At 40.6% G+C, this 27,315-nt stretch overlaps 1 protein-coding gene across 5 annotated transcripts in view; it reads left to right on the forward strand.

Moving 5' to 3' along the window:
• The window catches only part of FRAS1 (Fraser extracellular matrix complex subunit 1), a 477,046-nt gene that overhangs the window by 368,658 nt on the left and 81,073 nt on the right, over window positions 1-27,315 (forward strand). For 4 of the 5 annotated variants that reach the window (XM_054554107.2, XM_054554103.2, XM_054554104.2 and 1 more), the window contains 9 exons: window positions 3,016-3,164; window positions 3,348-3,510; window positions 5,271-5,406; window positions 9,651-9,841; window positions 10,854-11,007; window positions 12,204-12,467; window positions 14,297-14,485; window positions 15,921-16,040; window positions 16,324-16,503. In XM_054554107.2, the coding sequence (XP_054410082.1) occupies window positions 3,016-3,164; window positions 3,348-3,510; window positions 5,271-5,406; window positions 9,651-9,841; window positions 10,854-11,007; window positions 12,204-12,467; window positions 14,297-14,485; window positions 15,921-16,040; window positions 16,324-16,503 (1,546 nt within the window). The remainder of the gene's footprint in view (window positions 1-3,015; window positions 3,165-3,347; window positions 3,511-5,270; window positions 5,407-9,650; window positions 9,842-10,853; window positions 11,008-12,203; window positions 12,468-14,296; window positions 14,486-15,920; window positions 16,041-16,323; window positions 16,504-27,315) is intronic. The other variant, XM_054554105.2, reaches the window with a different exon arrangement.

The following is a 27,315-nucleotide window of genomic DNA, read 5'->3' on the forward strand; positions in this document are numbered from 1 at the left end:
TGAGATCAGCCTGGCCAACATGGTGAAACCCTGTCTCTACTAAAAATACAAAAATTAACCCAGCATGGTGGTGTGCAACTATAATCCCAGTACTCAGGAGGCTGAGGCATGAGAATAGCTTGAACCCAAAAGGTGGAGGTTGCAGTGAGCCAAGATCATACCACTGCACTCCAGTCTTGGCAACAGAGTGAGACTCTGTCTCAAGAAAAAAAAAAAAACAACCAGCGATAGCAAGCCAGAGCAGTGGAAATAGGAGAAACTTTTTAAAACATGGTTCTGCACAAAATGATTATATGTATGACAGAAAAGGAATTTGTACACTGCCTCACACCCTATGCAGATGTTAACTCCAGACAGATCAAGTACTGAAAAACCATAAGTAAAATTTTACAAATCTTTGTAGAATATAAGTGAATATTTTTTATGATATTAAGGAAGGGTGGAACATCTTAAACTAGAAACAAAAAGGTCTAACTATAAAAGATTAGTACATTTGACTATATTAAAAATTAAATTTGTGCTCATCAAAACACACCATAAAGCAGCAAACAGGCCAGTTACAAATGGGAATACGATATTTGCAAAAAATATAACCAAAAATAACAAAGGAAATATAACACTCCTGCAGATCAAGAAGAAAAAGATAATCAAGTAGAAAAATAAGCAAGAGACATGAACAGGAATTCCACAGAAGAGGAACCCGGGTGGTCAATAAACATATGAAGAGATAGTCACCTTCATTAGTGGTCAGGGAAAGCATATTAAAACCATATACCATTTTATACCAAGTGTGAGGAAGACAATGGATCCACAGGATGTTCTTTACTTTGCTGGTGGGAGCGTAAACTGGATCAACCACTTTGGGAAGGAATTTGGCATTGCCATGTGAAGATAAATATTCATATACCCTAACCGTTCTATTCCTAGACCACTACCCAAAAGAAACTTTCACATACACAGGGAAGAACTTGTGCAAGAATGTCCATAGCACTACTATTTGTAACAGTGAAAATATTGAAACAAACCAAATGCCCACCACAAGATAATGGATAACTTGTGGTCTACTAACTTGACAGAATATTAGCGAACCTCAAAACAGATGAATTATAGCGACGTCCAACAGTATAGATGGATCTTAGCAGTCTAATATTGAGTTAAAAAAAATAAATTGCAAAAGAGTAAAGTCAACTTCATATTTCTAAGTTAAAAAAACGAAAAATATGTATTCTGTAGTAATATATCAAGCTATTTTTAAAAATTCAAGAAAATAAGAAACAAGATTTAGGGTGATGGGAGGCCCAGAGACAGGAAGAAGGGCCACATATATAAATGTTAGTTATTCTCAAAGCTCTAGTCCTCGTGTTGAATGATGGGTTCATTGATGTAAAAATAATGAAAAGAAAATGAAAAAATAAATTAATACAAAAGGGATAAGATCTTTGAGCAGAAAAGTTACATGAGAACAAGGTCTGTATTCTTATGCATTTTTTGTACCTCCAATAACTGGGATATCTTAAAATAGTGATTTTCTTTAAATCATGACAGTACTTTCAGGAAAAAAGTCTAGCTGATTTCCTACTTTTTCAAACCTAGCAGTTATATGAGATTTGAAATATTTAGTAAGATATGCCTGCCATGAAATAAGCAGCGTTTTGGTCAAATTTGTCAATGCGAAATTTAGAAGTTTTCCATTCTAACTAGGAGCCAGGAGCTCTGTCCTTGTAGTTTATCAGCAATTCAGAAGACAACACCTTAAAACTCTCAGCTGTCTTTTTAAAAGTCTCTCTCAGAGAGAATGCACAGTAATATTAGGAAGCAGTCTTTTGGAGTCTATATATTGTATTTGATAATCCATGTGGAGAAAGTTTGAAAGAACGTAAATTTAGGGAAAACTTTCTGAAGTCTTGCAGCTTTGATGAATTTTAGGTTCCTTTCTTGCTAGTGTCAAGTGATATGAGGAAATATGGAAAATTCAGTGATCTTGAATTGAGACTCTGAACTACTAACTTTAAAAGGTCTCTGGGGATAGAAATGAGAACAGACTGAAACTTGTTGGCCCCCGCCCTCTTGGTGTCTGTACTCACATTCCTGATCCCATACCTCAACTAACTGTACAACATAGCATGAAAATTTGCTTTTGAAGGTACAAGTGACCATGCAACATGAAGTTTCATTGTTGCTGTGGTAAAGGGTAGAGTGTCTCCATTTTCACAATCAACAGCCCTAAAAAATGGATGACTCAGGGAAACTTTATAAGAAGATGTTGCCTGCCTCCCAGATATTTCCAAAAATATTCTTGAAGAAAGAGGACATTGTTATTGTCCGTGTTGAAACAGAGAAAGTCATTTTTATTTCTCAACAAACAATGTAGAAGGAAAGAGAAATACTCTTTGCTAAGATTAGGCATCTTGGGAAGTGAACATTCATAGATTTGGTGCTGATAAAATGAAATCCATGACTTCATACATTCTTTTGTTAATCTAAAATTTTATCATGTTGAACATTGCTTAAAGTGAGCCATTGGCTAAGCCAAATAACTTCTTTTCTGTTTCACGGAATTTTATCATTGTATTATATGTTATAAAGAAATTTTGCCTGTTTTCTTAAAAGCAAAACGTTCTTAGAAAATCTAGAAAAATCCTACATCTGTGTTTATAGGTTGATGACTTATAGATGATCAAGTTTTATTTTTACTAAAAGCTTAAAAATGAAATCTTGTATGACTTTTATGGTATTGATAACAATAGGCATCTCTTTGTTTTATGCCACATACCTAAAGTGCATTTCCCTTCTCTTACCTTGAGGTACTCTTAGAAAAATACGTTATTAAAGAGGAATTTGGGGAAAAATAAACACTGGGATTTTTGTTGTAGTTTGAAATAATGTTGCTTTAAGACAAAGAGAAAGAGACTTTTCCAATTAGCAGAGAGAGAAGCACCCGTAGATCTTTAGCTACTGGAAGTGTTTATTCCTGCAAATGTGCATTCATGTCCTGCCTCATGTTTGCCTGATTAGGATGATTCTTCCCCCGACCCAGAGATCTGGATTCGGTTAAATTATCTGCCCACATATGGTACTCTCTTAAGAACCTCAGGATCTGAGGTGGAAGAGCTCTCAGAAGTTTCCAATTTCACAATGGAAGACATCAATAACAAGAAAATCAGGTACATAATCACTTTGTATTATTTGACAGACTCTTAAAAACTTGTATGAAAACATTTCAGCAACTGGTTTTAGCTCTGTTGAAAGAATACATTGGTTTGGCCCCATTTTTAAACAAAGATGCTGCTGTCTTACCTGGCTTATCATCGTGGCTTATTCGTTTGATTCTTTTTGGCTTTTTATAGATACTCAGCTGTGTTTGAAACGGATAGTCATCTGGTTACTGATAGCTTCTATTTCTCTGTCTCTGACATGGACCACAACCATCTGGATAATCAGATGTTTACCATCATGATCACTCCTGCTGAAAATCCACCTCCAGTCATTGCTTTTGCTGACCTTATCACGGTAAACAATTCTCAGATCAATAAACAGTGAGTACTATAGAGAGCTGGAATCCGTAGTAATGTAAATGAAGGATTTCTGCCTAAATTGGCTGCCAAATATTTTCCCCAAAACATCCAGGCAGCGGTATGAAGATATGCATGGTTTTCAACCATGAGTGTTTTTTTAAGTATGAAAATAAATATGCAGAAGATCAAATCATTATATCTACATTATTTAGTCAACAAATATTTATGTGCTAGCCACCATGCTAAATGTTGTTAGTACTGGGAATAAAAATAGAAAAATAATATATCTTTGAGGAGTTTACAATCTAATATTGGCAGCAACTAAAACTTGGACAATGCCCCCAAATCACTCCTTAAATCAAGTCAGTACTTAGCACTGTAAACAATATCGATGGTTCCTTTATGGGCAGAGCAATACAATGCATTCTGATCATTGAACACCCAGACATCAGTTCAAGTGCCAGTTCTCTTACTCATCAGCTGAGTGACCTTGGGCCATACACTTAATCTTCCTTTGCCTCAGTTTCCTTGTCTTTTATATTTTTATTTTATGTTTTGTTTCCTTGTCTTTTTTAATTCTTTTATTTTTTTTATTTATTTTTAAGAGAGAAGGTTTCACTGTGTTGCCCAGGCTGAACTTGAACTCTTGGGCTCAAGCAATCCTCCCCCCTCAGCCTCCCTAGTAAGTGAGGCTATGGACCTGTAGTCCCATACCTGGCTCTTGTCTTTAAAATATTATCATTTTCTACTACATAAAGAATTTCTCTAATGATTAATAAAATAGTATGGAAACCCCCTAGTACAGTACCCAGTTCATCAGAGGGATTCCACAGAAGTTAATTCACTTTCCTCCCTGCTCTATGTACATCCATAATGCCAAAAGCTCAGGAATTTTTCTGGTTTTGTTGAGCAACTGAAAATTCATAAAACTAAGTCATTCTAAGTGGTTCTGATATTCCTCCCACTTTTTCCATTTTTACATAAAACCTTGGAAAAGCCATTTGGACTGTCCCCATTCCCAGAGTCAGCGTGACCTTCCCCTTTGTAATTTATAGATCTTCCTACAGTTAGCCAAGAGTTGTTTAGGGTGAAATTGCTTGACCATCTCCAGCAGGCTAGAGAAAAACACCAGGCTCAGGTTGTGGGGTTAGCATACAAAATAGAGCTTTAAAGGAAAAAAATTAGTTTGAGCAACTGCTTTTACTTTTAGTGATTTATTTTCTTCCTTGACATTAAGATAAGCACTAGCTTTCAGATATGGTGAACCTTTCTTGCTACACACCTATAAATATATAATATAAGAGAATAAACAGGACTTTTATTCTGGAGGCGAATGCCTATAGGACACAGTCACCCTCACAGTATCCACAGGAGAACTGGATATATCATTCTCTAGCTGTGGGCTTTTGAATGTTGATGTGGAAGGAAGGCAGCCATCCTGGCAGGCAGCTGAACCGAGGTGGGTGATTAGAATGGGCTAGAGCTGCTTTATAACCAGATCCATCATTGAATGAAGTGCAACTTGGAGGGGAGATACAGAAGTCACCATGTCTGACTGTAGCTTTGAGAGGCACTGAAAGATTGCCTGGCTTCAGCAGCAAACACATTCCTCATCTCGTCTGTAGAGGGTCTGCCTCCTCAAAGAAGCGGAATTGGTGCTAGAAGGTCACCCAGGCAGCAGTTTGCAATCCAGTTCTTTTTTTATTGTGGTTATGTGAAATCACCAAGGACTCTCTATGTTCTTTTCTTTCTTAGGTTGATGAGGGAGGGAGAGCCCCACTCTCATTTCACCATTTTTTTGCTACTGATGATGATGACAACCTCCAGGGAGATGCCATCATTAAACTAAGTGCTCTGCCCAAATATGGCTGCATTGAGAACACAGGAACAGGTACCACTTCCTGTAGAACTGTCAGGACCTTGAGAGAAGGGAGGGGAGAGGGAGGAGGACCTTGCTTCAAGCTAAAGATGGAGATGGAGAACTACAGAGGAGGGGAACCATTTCAAAGAAATGGAAGGAAGGAAGGAAGGTTTCATTCATTCAACAAAAATTTAATAAGCATTTTCTCTGTGCTGGGCACTTATTTAATTAAGCACTAGGGATATATCAACAGACAAAACCCCCTCCCTTCACAGTGCCTTCAATCCTGGTTGGGGGGTGGGAGAGACAAATTAAAAACCTAATAAAGGAGAATATTGTGTACGATGTTAGAAGGTGAATAAATATTATGGAAAAAATAGAGCAGGGGAAGCGGATTTGGAATGCCAGCAATGGAGCAGAAGGGCTTGTGGATTACACTCAGAACTGAGTGTCCAGGAAGTAAAAATTCCTGTCCTTTCATTGTGAGGCAGCTGCAATTTAGCGGAACCATAGCTTCTGTCTCAGCTCCTTCTACAGATATGACATGAATTCAAATGCAAGCTTGTCTATCTGTGACACTGTCTTCCACAGCCCTCCCCTCCACCATCTGCCCTGAACACTCTGGTGGTTATCACAGAGAAGGAAAGGCAAGAAGGTTATCACAGAGAAGGGGGCCACTGTCCATGGCCCCCTGAGACCTGTTGTGACTAGCAGTTGAGACAGCTCATGGCAGGTTGCTGTGCTGCTTTCCCTGCACGGAGCTGCCTGAGCACCAGCACTGGGCTCTAATTGGTGTGCACCTAGCAGCTCCCATGGAGAGGCCATTGACTGCAGGTGTCTGGGGCCAGCATGGGGCCTGGGATTTGAGCCTGGTAACCAGAAATTCACTTAGCAGTGGTCATGTTTTCCTATAGAAGTTTTGGATCCTTTTCCCATCTTGCCTTTCAGTGTGTGCCTCCAATCTGTTTATTGCAGAATTAGGTTTATTTCAACAAATGTTTGTGCTAGATAAAGTGGATGTAAGGATAAGACACAGACTCATGTGCCTTGAGTGGGAGACAGATAGGAAGACTGACAAATTACAATAAATGCCAAATGCCAGGACAGGGAAAGGAGCAAAGCACTGAAAGAGTAAGTAGGACAAAGCAATGGCTTTTGCCTGGGAAGGCAGAAAAGTCTGAGGAAGTGGCATTTGAGTTGGAACCTGAAGGGCTAGTAGGAATCACCCTGGGCAGAGGGAAATTGGCCTTTCTTGCAGAAGGAAGCTCATAGGCAAAGGTGAGAAATGAAAGGATATCTACCCCAAACACTCCTTATCTCTGCATGGTTTCTTATTAAGCCTTCCTAACATGGTTTTATGTCAACCTGGAATACATGGAGATGCAGATACTCCATAGAGAGGACTATCCCCTGGCTAAGAAGTCAAATTTCTGGCAAGCTTCAGCCTCTCTAAAAAGTGGTTCTCAAACTTTAAGGTGCAATGGAATCACCTGGAGGGTTGAAACTGTTGTGAAACAGTTTCCTGGAGCAGCAACCCCAGAGTACATGTTTTAGGAGGTTGGTGTGGGCCTGTGAATCTGCATTTCTCACTAGCTCACAGGTGATGCCATTGCTGCTGGCCCAAGGACCACGCTTAGAGAACTGCTGCTCTACAATAATATTGGTATAAATGTGAAAGGAACAAAAAAGCATTTAGGAGGGCAAAATAATTGTCACAAGGTATATTAACTAAAGACCCCATCTCTTGCCCCATGGGAGAGGCTCCTCCGCCTCTGCTTAGAGCTGAGCATGACTTATGTATAGGAAACTAGCAGCCAGGCACAGTGGCTCAAGCCTGTCATTTCAGCACTTTGGGAGGCCAAGGTGGGAGGATCGCTTGAGTCCATGTATTTGAGACCAGTCTGGGCAACATAGCAAGACCTTGTCTCCACTGAAAAGAATAAAAATTTAAAAATTAGCTAGATGTGGTGGCACATGCCTGTAGTCCCAGCTACTTGGGAGGCTGAGGCAGGAGGATCAGTTGAGCCCAGGAATTTGAGGCTATGGTGAGCTGTGATTATGCCACTGCACTCCAGCCTGGGCGGCAGAGGGAAACCCTACCTCAAAAAAGAAAAGAAACCAACTACCTAAATTCGGAACCTAGCTGATCAGAAAAATATCTTTTTAAAAACTGTTAAAAAAAAAAACCAGCTTTTACTTTTCACCAAGAAAAGAAAGAATAATTGTTTTGTTAGGTATGAAATCTAATGACATGGAGCCTGAATTCATTCAGGACTGGCACAAACAAGACAGGACCCACCTTGATTCCCTCTGGGTATCACTATGTTCCAGTGCTATGCAGTAATGGATGTTCACAATGATCGCCTGTGCGCATCAACACCTATTTAATTTGCACATCATATGTTCTGTTTAAGAAAGCAGGTAGCTCATTAATAAGAATGATTTATGTCAAAAATAGAAGGTAATGTTTTTTAAATGTAAAGGATTGGAGCTTAAAGCTTCAGTGACAGATTCACTTGTTTAATAGCTTGTTCTCCAGTGATTTAAAATGAGGCACTATTATATTTGTGTATATTTTTAGGCATCATTTACTTCACTTAGGCTTTTTATTTTTTTGAGACAGGGTCTCGCCTCATCGCCCAGGTCAGACTGCAATGGCATAATCACTACTCACTGTAGCCTCGACCTCCCAGGCTCAAGTGATTCTCCTACCTCAGCCTCCCAAGTACCTGGGACTACAGGCATGCACCATCATGCCTGGCAAATTTTTGGTGGGGTAATTTTTGTAGAGACAGGGTCTCGCTAAGTTGCCTAGTCTGGTCTTGAAGTCCTGGGCTCAAGCAGTCCTCCTGCCTTGGCCTCCCAAGGTGTTGGGATTACAGGCATGAGTCGCCATGCCCAGCCACTACTTAGGCTATTTTTGGCTCAAATAAAGAAGCCACATTTCTCCTGTTTCGAGTGATACATTTAAGAAAAAAGTAAAAATTGGAAGGAATTTTAGCCGTTCCTTCTGGAAACCCTGAACTGTATAGCCTAATGATTATTGGGTCACTGGCCACTTAGACCTCTCTCAGCTTCTGTTGTCTAGAAGAATAAAATCTCAGGGGTAAAATTTAAGAAAATTAATGTCATTGAAGAAAAAAAAATTGTGTTGAGCTCTTCTTTCAAATGAATTCTAATATATATGACACTGTCTACAATTCAGGAAGTTAATAGCCTTTTAATTTTTGATCTGATTTTTGCAAAGGGTCATGGAGAAGGGAAGGGGAAAGCCTGTTGCCTTCAGATCTGCTAGCTGCACTTTTCTGTGTTGATGTATATCCAGGCAATGTTTGAAGACAACGGTTTTCTTGTTCTCCTCTCTCTAGAATAACATTGTGGTCACGATTTCAAATCAATCAATTAGACTCAAATTAAAATTAAAATCAAGTAAAAGACAAGACATCTATCATTTAGATATTGCTTACTCTTCCCCTGGGCCTTTTGCAGTGTTTGGGGTTGGGATGAGAGGAGTAATCTGAGCCAGCATTTTCTGTGGAGCTCTGAATGGTAACTGGGCATCTCAGTACCTGAATGGTGGTACCCAAGCACCTCAGTGCCTGAATCCCACCTGAGCATCATAGTATCTGAATGGTACCTGAGCTCTGAATGGTCCTGGAGCATCACAATAGTCCTGGTGCTCTATCCCAGGGGCTGGGCTCTGACCCATGCAGAGGTTCCCTTAAGAAACTGGGAGGTCCAATGAAAACATGCTGGAGATGTTTCTTCGATTAAAAGATATACAGTTAACACTACAGATGTTTTAGATTAAAAGATATGCATTTAACATTTTGTTATGTAGTGAAAGAGGGTTCCTCATGCAGGATATGCCAGATAGAATGGTTTTGAAACTAGCTGGAGCTTAAGGTAGAATCTCTGCTTCTGTATTGTCACTTGCCCTAGTAACAGAAGTTATGATCAGAGACTCCTAATAAAACAACCAGTGGTTCAATGTTACATAAATTATTGTAAGTTTTTTTGTATATTATCTCATTTGATTCCTTTTGAAAATGGCAGGGCAGGTATATCCATTTATAGATGAGAAATAGTCAGTGAGGAAACGGATCTGACTCAGGCCTTCCAATTCCTGGTCTTGTGCTTATCCCACTCTCCCAGCTTTATCCTCAAATACGTTTTCTTTTTTTCTGCTGAAAATGATACCTTGTTTTCTAGTTCAGTCTAGTAAGCAGGAATTGATAGATCAAGGTAAAAACGCTCTCTTGATGTTGATGCAGGTGATCGTTTTGGCCCTGAAACTACCAGTGACCTAGAGGCATCATTTCCTGTTCAAGACGTCCTGGAAAACTACATTTACTACTTTCAGAGTGTTCATGAAAGCATTGAGCCAACCCATGATATTTTTAGTTTTTATGTGAGTGATGGAACTAGTCGTTCAGAAATTCACAGCATCAATATCACCATTGAGGTAAAAACTTTGTAAGTTGGAAAGGTTGAGCCCTTGACCACAATATTTCACACCATTAGAGAGCTTTCTTTATAGGGACTCAAAAGCAAAGGTTGGATTTGACCTCCAAAATTGAAGGTCATTTTTAAAATATAGCCTTCAGGAAACTTGTAGAATTAAGGCTGGCATTTGGGGAAGGCTTGAGTTAGAAATCTAAATTTCCATTTCAGGATTAAATTTATTTGTTCGGTGTGAAAAACAGTTTGTGAAGGTCAGAGATGCTTTGCCAGTCGCATATTTAAATGAAAACTTATATATGTCTATTTTTCTCTGAAATTGTGTTTGGTTCTATATGCATATTTGCCTTTTCTTATTTTACTGCATTTTTTTATTTAATTGTAACATCAAAGAAATGTGTTCCTTGATGTTGTATTTATTCTCATTTGAGCAACTACACAGGCTTGCTCTACTGAGAGAGAGACACGGGGGAGGGGAAAGATAAATCTCAGAATGAAATACGCTCTGCCTTGGGAAAATAAAACGTAAAGAACCCTCGGAACTCTTAAGGGTCAGTGGTGGAAAGGGGCTGGCACCAGGGCAGGCAGACAGCTTTAGAGACCCACACTTTCAAATATAGTGTCCTTCTACAGGTACTGTGATACGCTTAGCATTTTCTAAGAGAGTTCTGAGTTCAATTAGTATGGGCTTTTATCTTCAAAATATATTAATACTTGTACTTGTCAAAGCACATATCCATATTTTTGGTCTAGAAAATATGGTCATTGTACTTATGGAAGATATCTGAGAAAACTTTTATGAAATGTCCATCAGCTTCTTTTGAAGGGGGCATTTTGTTGCCTGGACTTGCTCTCTTTTCAAACTAACTATTTTGCTTGGGAAGTAAAGATGGTGACACATTAAATGCTATTTTGACAGTGAACGTTTCTGTAGCAATGATACTGTCTCTGAATAATGTGTATTTTCTTTCTTCTTAAATATCTGTGTGAGATCTAATAGTTTATGCTTTAATCAGAGGAAGAACGATGAGCCTCCCAGGATGACCTTGCAGCCCCTCAGAGTGCAGCTGAGCTCGGGAGTGGTAATAAGCAATTCTTCTTTGAGCCTGCAAGACCTGGACACCCCAGATAATGAGCTCATTTTTGTATTGACAAAAAAGCCTGACCACGGTAGGGCACAAACTGCTATGAAAACTTCTTAATTGAGATGCCCGATGGGCTGTTAGAATAAACACAAATATTTCAGTTGATTATTTCTTTTCTTGTATATGGTACATTATTTGCATCAAAGTATAATCAAATTCACAGCTGGCTAATATTTTTTTGGAGTCCTGGTAGACATCCGTTGTTTAAGAAGCCTCAATCCCAGTTAATTGGTGTCTCTGAAGTTTAATTTCAGCTGTTTTTTTGCTTTTCTATGTAACCTTAAGCAAAAAAGTTTTCAGAATTTGCCTATTCTCTTCTCAGAGTTCCCATATCGTCTTCTCAGGGTAGACATCAGTGTTTAATAATCTTGAGCCATTTTATGTACCCTTGTAGAGACATACTAGATGTCTTTATGAACTTGTTCCTTTTGCAAAAAAAAAAAAAAAAAAAAAAAACCCCACTTTTCCTCATTTCAACCAGATGCAGAAGCCACTTTTGGGATCTTCTACCTACTTCTTTTTTTTAAGAGCCATCTCCCCAGTTATTGGCTAAAGTTCTGGAATGCAAGTGGTGTGTCTCAATTCATCGTAATGCTCGTTGGTCTTTTAAAGATTAAATTGTTGCTGTAGATGAAGGGTTAATAGAAAAGACTGTTGGGCATTGTATTTTAGCTTGCTTCCATTCACTTTCGCTTTCTTGAATGCAGCACTTTGACTGTCCCATTGCGGTACATGACCCTTGAGAACAGAAATATATGCTTCAATCTAAAGATGCTTAGTGTCTCTCTTAATTGAAAAGGAATTTAAAGCATATTCCCATCTCTCCCTCTAGATGCCTTGAGAGAAAGACAGTGAGTGCTATTTTCACTTTGCAGAAGGGAAAAATAAGATTTAGATAATGAAGTGAGTTTAAATTCATGGAGGGAGATGTGATTTGTAAGTCACTGTATTACCACATCCATCTGTGTCTCCTTAAGAGACTTTTTAACTAGGATAAGTGGGACTTTGTCTTCTTTATTTGTATATGAGGCCACAGAGCAGCACCCTGTGGTTATATATAAAATGCTAAGCTGCTGGCACCAAGAGCCTCTGAGGCACTTGACATTCTACCCAGACTCATACTACTTGGAAAAATCAGACAATGTTTTGAATCATATATATATATATATATATATATATGTATGCTACCATTGTTTTGCTTTTCTTTACTTCTTCCCTCAGGTCATCTACTCTGGAGGCAAACTGCTTCTGAGCCTCTGGAGAATGGGAGAGTTTTAGCCCAGGGCTCTACCTTCACCTACCAGGATATCCTAGCTGGGCTGGTTGGGTACGTGCCTAGTGTCCCTGGCATGGTCATGGATGAGTTCCAGTTCTCCCTCACTGATGGCCTCCACGTGGACACAGGGAGGATGAAGATCTACATAGAACTGCCTGCAAGTGACACACCTCACTTGGCTGTAAACCAAGGCCTACAGCTCTCAGCAGGTACCACAGAAATAAAGGAAAGTGGCCATGGTTTTTCTATCCTTATTTCTTCTTTGTCCAGTATGCAGTACTTTCTTCCATGTTAGTGATATGGGTGCATCTTAAAGTAGCTGTTCCATACTTGGGGAGATTGGAGTTTTAGAAAACTATTGTTTTTGGGATACTAAGAATTGTTAGTGACAAATGTGAACCTCTAAAATTCTTTGGACCAAATGCCTATGTCTGTGAATTAGAGAAAAGGTTGAGAAGAGTTTATAAAATTTCCAGGGCCCTCAAAAATCTTAATTTATTCAACTACTCCTAGGCCCAGGTTTCCTCTATCATTACTCCCATTCAACAAACCCCATGGAAACAACGAAGTATAGCAGAATTTTTAAGATGCTTATTTTTTTACAAAATGCATGGAGGGGAAGCTGGGAAACCATCATGCATTAAAAGTGATTATACAAATAATTGAGAATTATCAGATGTGGTATTGTAGGGTTTAACGTTCACAATTTTGCTCATGTTTAAGCAACATTGGAGGACCTGTGACAAGTGTTAGTCTTGAACAGTTTGCAATAGGAAGTTAGTTAATTAAGGAGTGGACCTTTTGCCCAGGGTGTCTGCATCTTACTGGAGTTCTGTTGTTTGTTTGTTCTTAGTTTCATGTGTATTTTGCAGTGAAAAATGTATGGTATAATAGTATTGGAAAACTTGGTAGTTTTCAAAGGTCTTAAATATCAAGTCTGAGATTTGACTTTATACTACTTATAAGCTAATAAACTAGCCTGTTACTGTTTCATGGATGCTGGTAGAAGATACAAGATTCCTCCATCAGAAATACGGCACTCTTGTTACTCATAGCACAGCAGGCAGCATGGACATCAGCAGGTTTGCATCGGTTCCCTCTGCCATCCCAGTCCCATAGGGGTGATGTAGAGGGCCCAGACAGACACTTTCACATGCAGTAGGATGCATTACAGAGGGGAATACTGAGCTTGGGGAATTCTCCATGTTACAGCAGCAGAATGCAAGTCTTATTTTTGTCTGAGAGGAAGACATTACCTCATCCCTCAAGGTTGCTCTCTGAGAGATGGCCTGGGTAAAGCATGGTCAGGGCCTTGTGTTCTTGGTATTACCCACTAAGAACAGGTCACTCCAAACACCAGGATGTATTATTCATGAATAACTAGGCTCTACTTTACCAGGATTTACTATTTTTAACATGATAAAGTGGCTGGGTAATAAAGCAAGTGACAAGACCCTGAGAAGAGAAGTTTGCCATTAGCCAGGGCCTTATCTTCATCCCCAACACCTGTGCAATGTCCAGGGCCCAGAGGCTCAGATCTCCTTGCTCCTAATATCCTCCGTCCTAAAGGATGCTGATTTTCACTACTTTGTCTGACATGGCAACATGATATGTTTGAGTTTATGTAAAGCTATATTTTTCTGATTTGGTGATTATCAAGACAGTAAATAAACTAAATCCAAGCAGGTTTCATCATAGATCTAGGAGTTATTTTTGTCACAGAACTGGGAGTTATTCCACAGATCTAGGTACTAACTGATAGGTCACTGAGTCAGAGGAGCATAGGAGAGAATGAAAATGGATCAGAAGGAAAAAAGTGCTTAGGTGTTGACTCAAGGGAGAATTAGTAAATTGAAATGTCGTACTCTTTCACTAGGGAAATCATAATTTATTCAGCTGGAAATTGAGAAGGGCAAGTGCCTGGTACCTAGACCCAATGAATATGTGATAATTTAGCCTCCAGTCTCCTAAAATCATTTGACATCCCATTCAAAGGAAATGTTGGGGAATAACCTACTCTCTTCCATTCTCTTCCAAGGGTCCATAGCACGCATCACAGAACAGCACTTGAAAGTGACAGATATTGACTCAGATGACCATCAGGTTATGTTCATCATGAAGGAAGATCCTGGTGCAGGGCGCCTGCAGATGGTGAAGCATGGCAACCTGGAGCAAATTTCTATTAAAGGCCCCATCCGAAGTTTCACCCAGGCAGACATTAGCCAAGGTCAGCCAGTTCTCTTCTGCCTACCAGGCTTCTGTGGACTGCACCTACACTAGTAAAATGAGAATTAAATGTCTGGTAGTCTATGGCAATAAACTGTGCAGTCTTTGTTTTGAAGAGCTTCATTTGTTCTCTTCCTTGTTTTCTCATTTTTTTTCTTTTTGTTTTTGAAAAAGCCCTATCTTTCTTGGTTGAAATGTGTTCATGCTTTGACTTAGCATTGGTGGCATTTGCAGCTATTTTGGAGAGAAAACGTTATTTTGACTTGCTGTGATGCTAAAAAGTGTATATGAGAGAGAGAGAAGGAAAAAAGAAGTGAGTTGAGATGGATTAAGGTGAAAATTATGCCTTCCTTAGGTGAGCAATTTATATCTCTTTTCAGCTCCCCAAAGAGCACAAGTTAATGAACTAAGCAAAATGGAAGGGCATAAATCGGAACTGCCTGGGGGAAATTACATGGCTCATCCCTCCATCAGGAAATGCTGATGTAACGTAAAGGCGTAAATGTTAAATGCTACGTAGTTACTGTACAGTGCTTTCAGGGATACAAAAGGGAAAAAAAGTTATATATTGGGGAAAACGTAATCCAAAGTCTTGTGATTATGTGCAATTCTGTTTAGAAGTGGAAATATACCCCTGCGGATAAGAAACAAGTGTCCTGCCCACACACTAACATCTAAAATTGACAACAGCTGAATTCTCCTTGGACCTGGCTATGCTTTAGTGAAGGGGAGTGGAAGAGGCAAAAGGAAAGTAATTCCTTAATTGTTTCATATGTCAGTGTCTACTTTTAAAAGATAAGACCAGCCCCCTCTTCCCAGAGATTTGGTTATATTTACACAACCAAATTGATAGATGCTTTTAAGTGATGCTGTAGGTTAACAAAAATGTAATACATTTTTGTTGTACTTCTCCTTTTAGATCCTTTTGAGTTCTATGTGGAGTTTATTTATTTGTTGGTTGGCTATAGCCCATGTTGCTCCGTGAACTGGGCAATGAAAAGTGAAGAGTTCTGGGAGAATGTGAGGTGCAGCTCTGTGTCTTCTTGCCCTTGTGATTCTGATATATAATAGGGTCACTCCAGGTGATGTGGGTGTGGTCAGTGCACATTTACACATGGGCAGTTTTGTGGATCTAGTTTTCATGAGGTATCCTTAGAGGCTGAGCTGGTCTTTCAAAAAGGCTCAGCCTTAACCATGAGAAATATCACTTGGGGTGATTTTGTTATGAGAAGGTCTTTGGTTATGAGAAAGTAGATGGTGGGAGAGGAAAAGGAGGAAATGAAAACTTTAGATTAAAATGTCAAAAGCAGTGTCAAAGCAAGGAAGGTGTGAACTGATGCATTGGTGTGAACACCAATTGAATTCCCACCTCTTCCTTCAGAAATAAGGGCAGAAAGCACTAATAGCAAATCTTGATTTTTTTTTCCTTTTTATAGGCCACGTAGAATATAGTCATGGAACAGGAGAACCTGGAGGTAGCTTTGCTTTTAAATTTGATGTGGTTGATGGAGAAGGCAACAGATTGATTGACAAGTCATTTTCCATCAGCGTTCTAGGTAAAGAGGCATTTAATTTTCTAATATAAAACTATTTTAGTAGTTCTGAGGTTATATAGTTTACACTTTGTTCACCTCGAGGCTCGAGTCCTTCCCTTTACCTAGTTGGTGTGGAAACTGAAAATCATACCCCTTTTATTGCATGAAGCCCTGGCTCCTTGGTGTGCTCTCTAACACACAGGCCTAGAGATGACTCTGACCTTACTTCTTGGCACCAGGCCTGGAATTAAAGAAAAGAGGCTGAGAAGATCCCATTTCAAATCACTATTTCTGATATTTTCAGAAGACAAATCCCCACCAGTCATCATCACCAATAAAGGACTGGTCTTGGATGAAAACTCAGTGAAGAAAATCACCACCCTGCAGCTGTCTGCCACTGACCAGGACAGTGGGCCTACAGAATTGATCTACAGAATCACCAGACAGCCCCAGCTGGGCCACTTGGAACATGCAACATCACCAGGTAAGTCTATCATCTCTTGATTTACTGAATCAAAACTTAGGCCTTAGTAAGTACTGAGGGCAGCCACATCATGTATCATGTATACCTAGAATCTGCCTTAATTCATATTTATTTTCTGCCTCACTAATTTTGGCCATTATACACTGGCTTGTATTATACTTAGCACACAGCAGGTGCTTAATGATTACTTACTGAAGGTAAATTAAAAATTACATGTAAAATTTTCTATGTGCAATCTTGTCTCCATAACTAGATGGCAAATTCCTTTAGGGCAAACACTGCATCCTGCTTTTCATCTATACTCCCTTGAGCACATGGCATTGTGCAAGGCATTCTGCATGGCTTAAAAATTCAATCCAGTGAATAGTGAGTGAGCAAGTGTGCTGAGCAAGATTCTGGTTTAGCTGCTGCTCAGGAAATGAAGATGATTGAGATACAGTCCTTGCCCTCCAGAGTTCTCTATTGGGTAAGATAAGGAACCTCTGCACATAACCATAACTCAGAGGAAAATACGGCAGGTGTTTTAAGAAAGGTATAAACATGGTGTTGTAGGAGTTTAAAAGTGGGAGAGGCTACATTGGGTGAGAACGTGCACAGAGGTGGCATTTAAGAGTGCCCTTGGAAGGCAGAGTTTGGGTATACAGAATTTGTATTCTTTCCAGAGCTGGGAATAGCATGGGAGGCACATTCAAAAAACAACAAGTAGGTCAATTTAACTGAAGCACATATTCTAAAAATAGTAGGAGATGGGGCTCATGGATAGATTGAGAGTTTGTGGAGGATCTTCAAAGCTGGGATAAGTAACCCCTATTTAATTTAATAGGCAATAGTGAGTCACTGTGGAATTTTGAGCAAGGAAGGAAAGTGAAACTCATCAGGTAGTGTCTAACAGGATGAACTGAAGGAAAGAAAAAGGAAGCAGTGGAAGGGGTTAGAAAGCTTTCACATTTGGCCAGGTAGAAGGTAGTGGGGTTTCACCTAGAGCAGCAGCCATGAGAATAGTAAGATGAGAATAATGTGAGAGAGAATTCCTGTACCTAGTAAGCATTCAACAGACATTTGTTGGTTGAAAGAAGGACGGAAGAAAGAAAGGAATTTCAGGGGAGAACCTACACAAGCTGGGAGCTGAATGGATGTGAGTGACAAGAGATATTTGCTGAATAAACAATCTAGAGCCAGGTGCAGTGGCTCACACATGTAATCTCAGCACTTTGGGAGGTTGAGGTGGGAAGATCTCACTTGGGTCCAGGAGTTTGAGACCAGCCTGGGCAACAGGCTGGTCTTTTCTTTTTTTTTTTAAAGGCCAGATGTGGTGGTGCACATTTGTAGTTGTAGCTCCTTGGGAGGCTGAGACAGGAGGATTGCTTGAGTCTGGGATTTGAGGCTGCAGTGATCTGTGATTGCACCACTGCACTGCAGCTTGGTGACAGAGCAAGACTCTATCTCAAAAAAAAGACAATCTAAAGGTAGAATTATCTTTATTTCTTGGAACATAGAGGCAGTGACAGCATATTGGAGTTTTAGAGTTTCATGGATTCTTTTCAGATTTGAGGTTATAGAGTCTTCATTAATTCATCCAGGGAAGTGGCAAAACGGGGGAAGTTCCTGCCCTGATTGTACTCACTTTCTAATGCAAGGATTCCAACAACGAGCAAGCAAGCACGTATATGCTGTGTCAGATGGTGATGAGTGTCTAGGAGAAGGAAGGGTATTCCTCGGAGAACACAGAGAGCAAGCAGGTGAGGGAAGGCCTCTGTAATAATAAGACGACAGTTGAGCAGACATCTGAAGAAAGTCAGGGAGCTTGCCACGCTGATACATAAGAAAAAAAAAGGACATTCCAGACAGAGGGATCAGCAAAATGTCAACATCCTGAGGCAGGTTCCGTCAGGCAAATCACGTTCAAGACGCAGCAAGGAGACCAGGTTGGCTGCAGCAGAGTGAATGAAGGGGAGACTTGGGAGAGATGAGCTTTAAAAGGTGGAGGGTGATCAAATGGAGGAAGTGAGGGAGGCAGACTGCATCTGGGTCCAGAGCGATGGTGGAGGAGGGCATGTTGTACGTGTATGGCAGGAGGGTGTACAGAGAGATGGACAGATTGGCTAAAATCCCTAGTGGGAATTAGAGCAAGTCACCTACCTTTTTGTCTGAAAGTTCCTGGGGTAAGTTTGCAGAGCAGCACCCCCAAGACCTTGGCTGCTGAGATATTAGATAAAGAATTCACGAGCTAATTGTTTCCGCCAGAATTCTGTGAGGCTGCTGATTGTATCTCTCCAAAGATGAAAGGGCAGACTTGGCTGTTGTGTTAGGCGACTCATCCACACCATGCAGAGCCTTCAAAAGCTCTGAGCTTCCTCAAGGCACTGCCATTGCCTCCCTGCTGGTCAGTAGCAGCCCCAGCTCTTCCCTGACCCCAGCTGTGTTAAGAGTCCTGTTGGGGAGCCAGGGGCTCCAAATTTGCTTTTTCTGTTTTCACAGCTCTCAGCCTTTCCTGGGTTTAAAATCTGGTTACTGAAACCAAGCCAGCTCTGGTTCAGGAGAGGCCAGTAGGTGATCATGCTTCTCCCTCCTCCTGGAATAGCACCCCAAAAGTGGAGGAAAGCTGTCTACCTGGGATGGTTCCTTCAGGTGCCCTTTTCCAATGGGCTTGATTTCCTAATTCACACCTTTCCCAGTCCCTACTAGTTTTTCTCAATCTGCCTGCTTCCAGTAACTCTGAGAAGAGTAGATACAAGGCTCCAGTCCTCTTTGTTTACTCTGAGGGGCCCCTCCCCATGGCTAATAGAACAGGACTTCCCTGCCCTCCTCATCACCAACCCCACACTGAGCCCTTCTGTTTCAGTTAGCCAGGATTGTCTCCTTCCCTACCTCCCCGGCTCTACTAAAAATACAAAATTTAGCCAGGTGTGATTGTTTTTACATGTCAAAAGCCTCACTTTGGAGGAAGTACATGTTGATTACTTACTGGCCTCCCTGAAGGCGGTTGGCTACAGCTTAGCAAAAAGCAGCAGCACCTCACCCCACTTGTCTCAGTGTGTGAGGATGGGTTTACCAGAAGTTGGACTTGAGGAGAGGGGGGGTTCTGTTATTTCCAAGAAGAGCAGAGCAACTTCTAGGCCAGTGTCTGTAGTACAGAGCACCAAGATATTTATTTGGGGACCAGAGACCTCCTGGAATTATTATTAATCACTGGTGCTGCAGACACCCTCCTGCTGTCTTGCTTGGTCAGCTGATTATAATTGATTGTCCTCTGTAGACAGAAAAGGTGGGGAAATCTCTTCTTCCCCATAGGAGATGTAGGAAGCCATCTGCCTATACAAACTGTGCAGAAGACAGACCTGAGCCTTCTGTCACCGAAGAGAGTCCAATCCCTGTATGCACTGTCTTTTCAAGATTGAGCAGGCCACACCCTCACATCAGGGTTTCCCTCTATCAGTAGACCCAAAAGACCCTGTTTTTCTTGGGATATTAGAGTAAGGAGTTATATTAACTAGGATAAAAGCTAAGCTGCTGGACCAAGGAGACCCCAAAATATAATGACTTCAACAAGACATTTGTTTTCTCTCAGAGTAATCCAAAGGCAGGTGGCTCAGGGGTGTGAGGTGGCTCAGTGATCCTCAGTGTGAGGCTTCTACCTCTGGCCCAAGGTGAATGCCGCAGCTGTGGTCCTCCTCCAGCCAGCAGGAAGAAAGAAAAGGCCAGGGGAGCCCCACATCCATTTTGATTTTAGGAGCATTACTTGAAGAACACGTCACTTTTTTTTTTTTTGAGACGGAGTCTCACTCTGTCACCCAGGCTGGAGTGCAGTGGTGTGATCTTGGCTCATTGCAACCTCCGCCTCCCAGGTTCAAATGATTCTTGTGCCTCAGCCTCCCAAGTGGCTGGGATTACAGGCATACACCACCACACCTGGCTAAATTTTGTATTTTTAGTAGAGACAGGGTTTTGCCATGTGGGCCAGGTTGGTCTTGAACTCCTGAGCTCAAGTGATCTGCCTGCTTTGGCATCCAAAAGTGCTGTGTTTATAGGCATGAGCCATGTACCAGGCCTCAAATAACACGTATCACCTTCCAGTGGCAAGAGCATATGCATGCAAAGCTGTGAGGTGGCTGGAGAATGTAGACTCTAACTGGGCATCTAATTACTTAACTAATAGCAGTCATATCTTTTTTAAGCAGGGGAGGCGTAATATTGGAATATAGCAATTTCCAGGACAACACTGGTTTTCAAGGGATAGGGCATTTGGTTGTCACCCTTAGGGTACAAGTTGTCACACTGATTCAGATGGGGTTGAAGGGTAATGGTGGCTAAACAAGCATTTAGAGGGTAGAGATAGGAATGCTATTAACAAATGTCCAGCAATGAATGAGATAAGCCCTGAACCAAATAATTATTCTGTCTAAAAGGCCAGTCATGGATTAGTGAGAAATAGTAGGCTGTGGCATCTAATCCTAAGTCTGAATCCTTGCTCTTAGTTTTAACTTTATTCCCGGTAGAGCATATTGAAATCAGCAGAGCTCCAAAAGACAGCTCTCAACACAACACAACTCTCAACACCTTACTCATTTCAGTCTCACCACATGTGCTTCATTCAGAAGTTAGGTAGTTGCTGCTTCTGCAATACTTCAAGGAGGCCTACCTCGTGCTGGATTCCCCTCACCAGTTACAACACACCTTCCTCAAAGCCTAAAGTGACATAATGGCTGCTTGGCCAGATGAAGAAAAGATCTTCTCTGATCTGTCAGAATTCCTAAAGGCATTTAGAGACCCATTAAAAAGCCCTTTGCTGATGGGCAACCTGGGGAAAGCCACAATTGCTTTCCTCCCCCTGTGGAGTCCACCGGAAGCTGAACCAGAGCCCGAAATAAACTTTTCAGATGTTGTTAGTGCTTAGCAAAGGCAAACAGAGAAGGACTTCCGCACCACAGCGGGGCGGTGGCAGGGGGTACCAGAGGTAGGTCTCCTCACTGATCAGCCCCCAAAGCTTCTTAATTCTGTAAAAGATGCTGCTTGAAGAAAAGCACTGTGTACAGTGCTTAGCTTCATGTAGCCTCTGTGAATCACAGGTTACACGGAGCATTTCCCCACCCTTCTGGGAATGTGGAACCAACCCCTGTGTTGTTATTGTTGTTTTAACCATTCTAAGGATCCTATCTTGCTCTTAAATCTTAAAATCAGGCAGATGAAGAGCTTTATCCTCATCAAATTGAAAATCCTTTCATCAGCTATTTACTAATCACTGACGTACCCATGAAAGTGAGTACCCTCGAGGATGAGTCTAGACGTCTTAAATCCTTAAACCCTTTGGCTGTTACAAAACTCTTCAGGGAACGCTTTCTTGCTAAGAGTCAACTTATCAAGGTTTCGCCCACAGATTTTCCACTTTCTACTTTGTACCCACTGCCAAGTTTTCATTTCTCGAAGGAGCTAAATTAAAGCTCCAAAAAAGGTAAGCCACCTTTCAAACAAGCATCTTTTCCCTTCCTTACCCTAGTTGGCCTTTTAAGCTCACTTCTGAAAGTTCTCAGGGAAGTGGACATTTTGTCCAGAAGCCATAATATCATCTCAACCAGATTTCAAAATGGAGGGACAGCATCATGAGAGCCCGTGTGGCTTGGACAGATAATATTGTCCTTAGAGAATACACAGTTAGAGAGAGAAAGGTCAAAGCGAGAACTTCCAGGTAATGTCCTGGGCTTTGACTCAGCCACCTCCATAAATCAGACTACCCTAGAGTCCAGGCTGCCTCCAGGGATGTGTGAGCTGCAGGATAGTTGAACCTCTTCAGTTGTGCCTGCACCCTCAGCCCACTCATAATCCTCATTCCTCACTAGTTTTCTATCGTTGTGGAGGCTAGTCTGTATCATGTCCTCACGTATGGAGAAATCGCAGTACTAAGCCCCCTTTAGGGTACCTAGTCATGACTGCACTTTAAGGGCCAACCCTTAGCACTTACCAGTTTAGTAACAGTCATATGAAGCATTATTTTTATTCACCAGATATAAATAGTTCTCTTGTCAGTAAACCCACACAATTTCTCTTATTAAAAATATTGCAGAATTCAAAACAGAAAACCACATATCACATATTCTCACTTGTAAGTGAGAGCTTAACATTGGGTATGCGTGGACATAAAGATGGGAACCTTAGACACTGGGGAGGGAGGGAGTGGGGAGAAAAGGCTGAAAAACTTAATGTTGGATATTGTGTTCACTATATGGGTGACAGGATCAACAGAAGCCCAAACTTCAGCATCACACAATATACCCTGTAACAAACCTGTACATGTACCCCTGAATCTAAAATAATTTTTTTAAACCTGCAGAATTCATGTAACTTCAGACATAACCACCACCCCACCTCTGCACAGATTGAATAAGATCAAATACTTGATCTTAATGTCATCCACCATTTTATCTGCTACCTCTGAGGGGGCTGTGACTGTTCCAGTTATAGACATAACAAAAAAATACAATGAAATAAAGCAGTGTATTACACTGGCCTATGTGACTCATATAGAGCAGAAAGAAAGCATTTAACAACAACAAAAAAAGAAAGCAAAACGGGTGTTCTGATCGTTCTTTCTACTTCTCTATTAAATCAAGGGTTCTCAGCTCTGTTTGGACATTAGAATCACCTGAGTGATTAGAACATTACACATTAGAATCACCTGAGTGAGTGGCAGGTGTTTAAAAATAATGATGCCTGGGCCCCACCTAGACCAATAAATAGAGTCTCCTAGAGATGGGGCTTAGAATATGAGTGTCTTTTAAAAGGACCCCAGTGAAATTCTATTTACAGGCTGGGTTGTAATTACATACATATGGTACTTGTCATGTTAGAATTGCTTCCTTTCCTCTTTTCCTCCCTGCCTTCCTTTCTCCCTTCAACAAACACTTACTGAGTAGCTGCTACAAGAGAATACTTACGTTTTGGAAGTGGGGGGACATGTAGACAGATATGTGCACATGTGTTTCAGTAGCCAGGTACACATAATTTGCTACACACATAATTCACACACATGTTCACTAGCAACATGGCAGAGGACACGGGGAGCCCAAAGCACGCACGGCAGGTTCCACCTAAGAGAGTGATGGGGGTTAGTTAGGAAACAATTCTCAGAGGTGATGCTTTAGCAATGGTGTTATTTCGTTTCCTCTTTATTTCAACCTCTTTCAGTATTGTGAGACCAACCAAAATAGGATGAGCCCATTGTCTTGGTTTGGGTTCTCCCTGAGAGCAGAGGCATATTAGCTTGCTAGGGCTACCATTAAAAAGTTCCACAGAATATGCAGTTTAAACAACAGAAATCTATTGCCAGTTCTGAAGGCTGCGAGTCTGAGATCAAGGTGTTGGTAGGACTGGCTCCTTCTGAGGGCTGTGAAAGAAGGACCTGCCCCAGGCCTCTCTCCTTGGCTTGGAGATGGCCATCTTCTTGTTCATGTGGTGTTCTCCCTGTTTAGATATGTCTGTATCCAAATTTCCCTTTTTTATGACACCAGTCATATTCGATTAGAGCCCACCCCAATGACCTCATGTGATCTAATTACATCTACAATGACACTATTTCCAGATAAGTTAAATTCTGAAATACTGGGGCTTGGGACTTCAACATATGAATTTGTGGTGGGGAAAGGGTGCAATTCAACCCATCACAAGAGGCTTTTCAAAAATCCTGAAGCAAGAAGGCTGAGAGTCTCCCACAGGATGAGCTTGAGATAGGACATGGACATGGGTAACATACATAGAACTGCCCACAGCTGTGCTGCAAGTGAGAGGACGGAGGCATCATCTAACATGCTGTTAAGAAGGCAATTTCTTCAGAGATGCTTTATTTCCACACCATTTCCCTGACCTGGACTGTGCTTTCTTTAGCGTGCTGGCCCTCCAGGGGAATTGGAAAGACTGACAGGATTAATGTGGGTCTCCATAATACTGCCAGATACATAGTTTAGCCAGCAGGTTAGTGATTGAAAACACCTTCAATGGGATTAAAACCCTTCAAGATATTTCAAATAGCAACTACCTGTTGTGACAGCGGTAGGGGCAATATGTCTTTAGAAACACCACCTTGCTGACAAATGAGCAGATGAAGTCTTCCAAAACCCAATTAGCAAAGGCTAAAATTTTAAAAATAAAAAGTGGATGATGATTGAAAATATAGTCAGGTATTGCTTAACAATTCTGAGAAATGCATTGTCAGGCGATTTCATTATTTTGTGAACATCGGAGAGTGTGCTTACACAAACCTAGATGGCATAGCCTGCTACAAACCTGGGCTATATGCATATAGCCTGTTGCTCCTAGGCAACAAACCTGTGCAACATGTTACTGTACTGAATACTGTAGACAATTGTAACATGATGGTAAGTATTTGTGTATCTGCACATATCTACACACAGAAAAAGTACAGTATTATAATTTTATGGGATCACCATTATATGCAGTCTGTTGTTGACCAAAACTGAAATGTCATTATGTGACGCATGACTGTATGTGCTCAATAGAACCTCTTAGGTATAGATTATAGTGGATAATCTAAATTAATTCACCAAATGTGGTTTGAACATCTACTGTGTTCCAGGGATTATTCTAGGTGCACATCAGTGAAGAAACAAGAAAAAATCCTTGTCCTCTTAAAACTCAGGTTCTAGATGCAACTTGTTACCCCTGGCACATATTTATGGGTGTCATTTAAATGATAATATTAAAACCCATCAAAATCAATATTTCAGACAAGAAAGAGCATATAGCCAATAAAGCATTTTAGAAAGAACTGCTCAAAAATATTGTGTTGTTTTTTCAGTGGTAAGTCTATGAATGATTTTTCTTTCCTACTCATCTAGATTTTTCACATTCTCTTTAATAGGCATATATTACTTTCATATTGAAAACACTTTAAAGAAGAGTGAAATCCAAGAGGTTTCTTGTCTAGATAAGTTTTACAAAAAGTGCTCCTAGCAGGCATAAACTTTGAAATTAGACCGCCTCGGGTTTCAATTTCATCACTGCCCCCTTATTAGCTATGTGACATTGGGTACGTCACATAACTTTTTAATTATATAAATTACAGTGTCATGATCTACAAAATGGGGGTAACGTGCTAACCTCAACCTCCCAGACTTGTTAAAAGATAAGATTCAACATAAATAAGCAGTCTTTAAACTGTGTTCCACCCGTAGTAGGTGCTCAATATTTGCTAGATGGAATTGGGAAAGTCGCACTAAGATCAAGCCTAGCACTCTCGTGCAATATAGTGAGAATATAAAATGGTACTACCACCTTGGAAAAGCAGTTTAGCAGTTTTCTGAAAAATTAAGCATACACCTAACATATATTCCAGGCATTTCACTCCTAGAGATTTACCAAGAAGAATGAAAACTTATGTCCATACAAAGATTTGCACACTAATAATCACAGCAGCTTTATATATGGGGCATGCTAAATGAAAGAAACTAGACATGAAATAGTATATACTATATAATTCTATTTATTAAAAAGTAGAGAAAATGCCAACTAATCTGTAGCATCAGAAAGCAATTCATTGGTCGCTTTGGGTTGGGGTAGGCGATGGAAAAGGGAAGGATGGAAGGATTATGAAGCATAAGTCGGAAACTTGGGGTGATGAATCGGTTCACTATTTTGAATGAGATGATGGTTTCTGGGTGTTCCAAAGCTTATGAAATTGCACACTTTACACCAGAGGCAGAGGCTCACGCTTGTAATCCCAGCACTTTGGGAGGCTGAGGCGGGCGGATCACCTGAGGTCAGGAGTCAGAGACCAGCCTGGCCAACATGGTGAAACCCAGTCTCTACTGAAAATACAAAAATTAGGCAGGCATGGTGGCGCATGCCTGTAATTCCAGCTACTTGGGAGACTGAGGCAGGAGAATCACTTGAACCTCTTGAACCTGGGAGGTGAAGGTTGCAGTGAGCTAAGATTGTGTCATTGCACTCCAGCCTGGGCAACAAAGTGAGACCCTGTCTCAGACAAAAAAAAAAAAGAAAGAAAAGAAAAAGAAATTGCACACTCTCTATATATGTAATTTATTATGTGTCAATTTTACCTCAATAAAAAATGTTTAAAAAAATCAATCTCAAGAGGAAGGCAAAATCTATCACCTTTCTTAATCAGTCTTAGACTTCCATAAAGGGAACAGTGAATTAGGTGACCAGTTGATGGTGAGAATCCAGATGAGATTTTCCTGTGAGCTGTGAGAATGGATTCACAACAGGGGGAAGAGATTTAAATTTCTCAGTGCAGCAAGTCTGAAGTTATTAAATTTTTAAAGAATGGTATGGATTTCTGTCCAGAGCCAAAAGACAAAGCTATAAGACAGGGTGCTACATTTCTTGCCTGTCAAGAACTGATGTAGCAAGCACAGAAACATAAAACGCCTCATCAAAAAATTAATGCCCCCATATTCGGGAGGCTATTGTATCTGGGTGACAAATTTCAGATGATAAGGAGAGATGCAAATGTAAACCACGTGTGTTGATTTTTTTTAACTTCTTAAAGATAAAGCAGTGATACTGATGTCACCCTTAAATATATGAGTCAATATAGAATCTTTATTTTCTTTGTAGGTTAACAATGACAGATCACAAAACCCAGAAAACAGCAAATCAATTTCAGGGCCAAACTAAAGGACTAGATTAAATGGATTAATACCTCAAAACCCAGAATCAGAAAGAGAGAATTTGTGCTGGAGGATTAAAAGATGTCATTTTCGTTTCAGTCTTGATTGGCACCTGGGTATGAGCCCTAGCAGCCCTATGATAGAAGCAACAATTCCAAGTTGTTTTGCTAAA

The sequence above is a fragment of the Pongo abelii genome, chromosome 3 (genome assembly GCF_028885655.2).
Source record: "Pongo abelii isolate AG06213 chromosome 3, NHGRI_mPonAbe1-v2.0_pri, whole genome shotgun sequence".
Classification (NCBI taxonomy): domain Eukaryota; kingdom Metazoa; phylum Chordata; class Mammalia; order Primates; family Hominidae; genus Pongo; species Pongo abelii.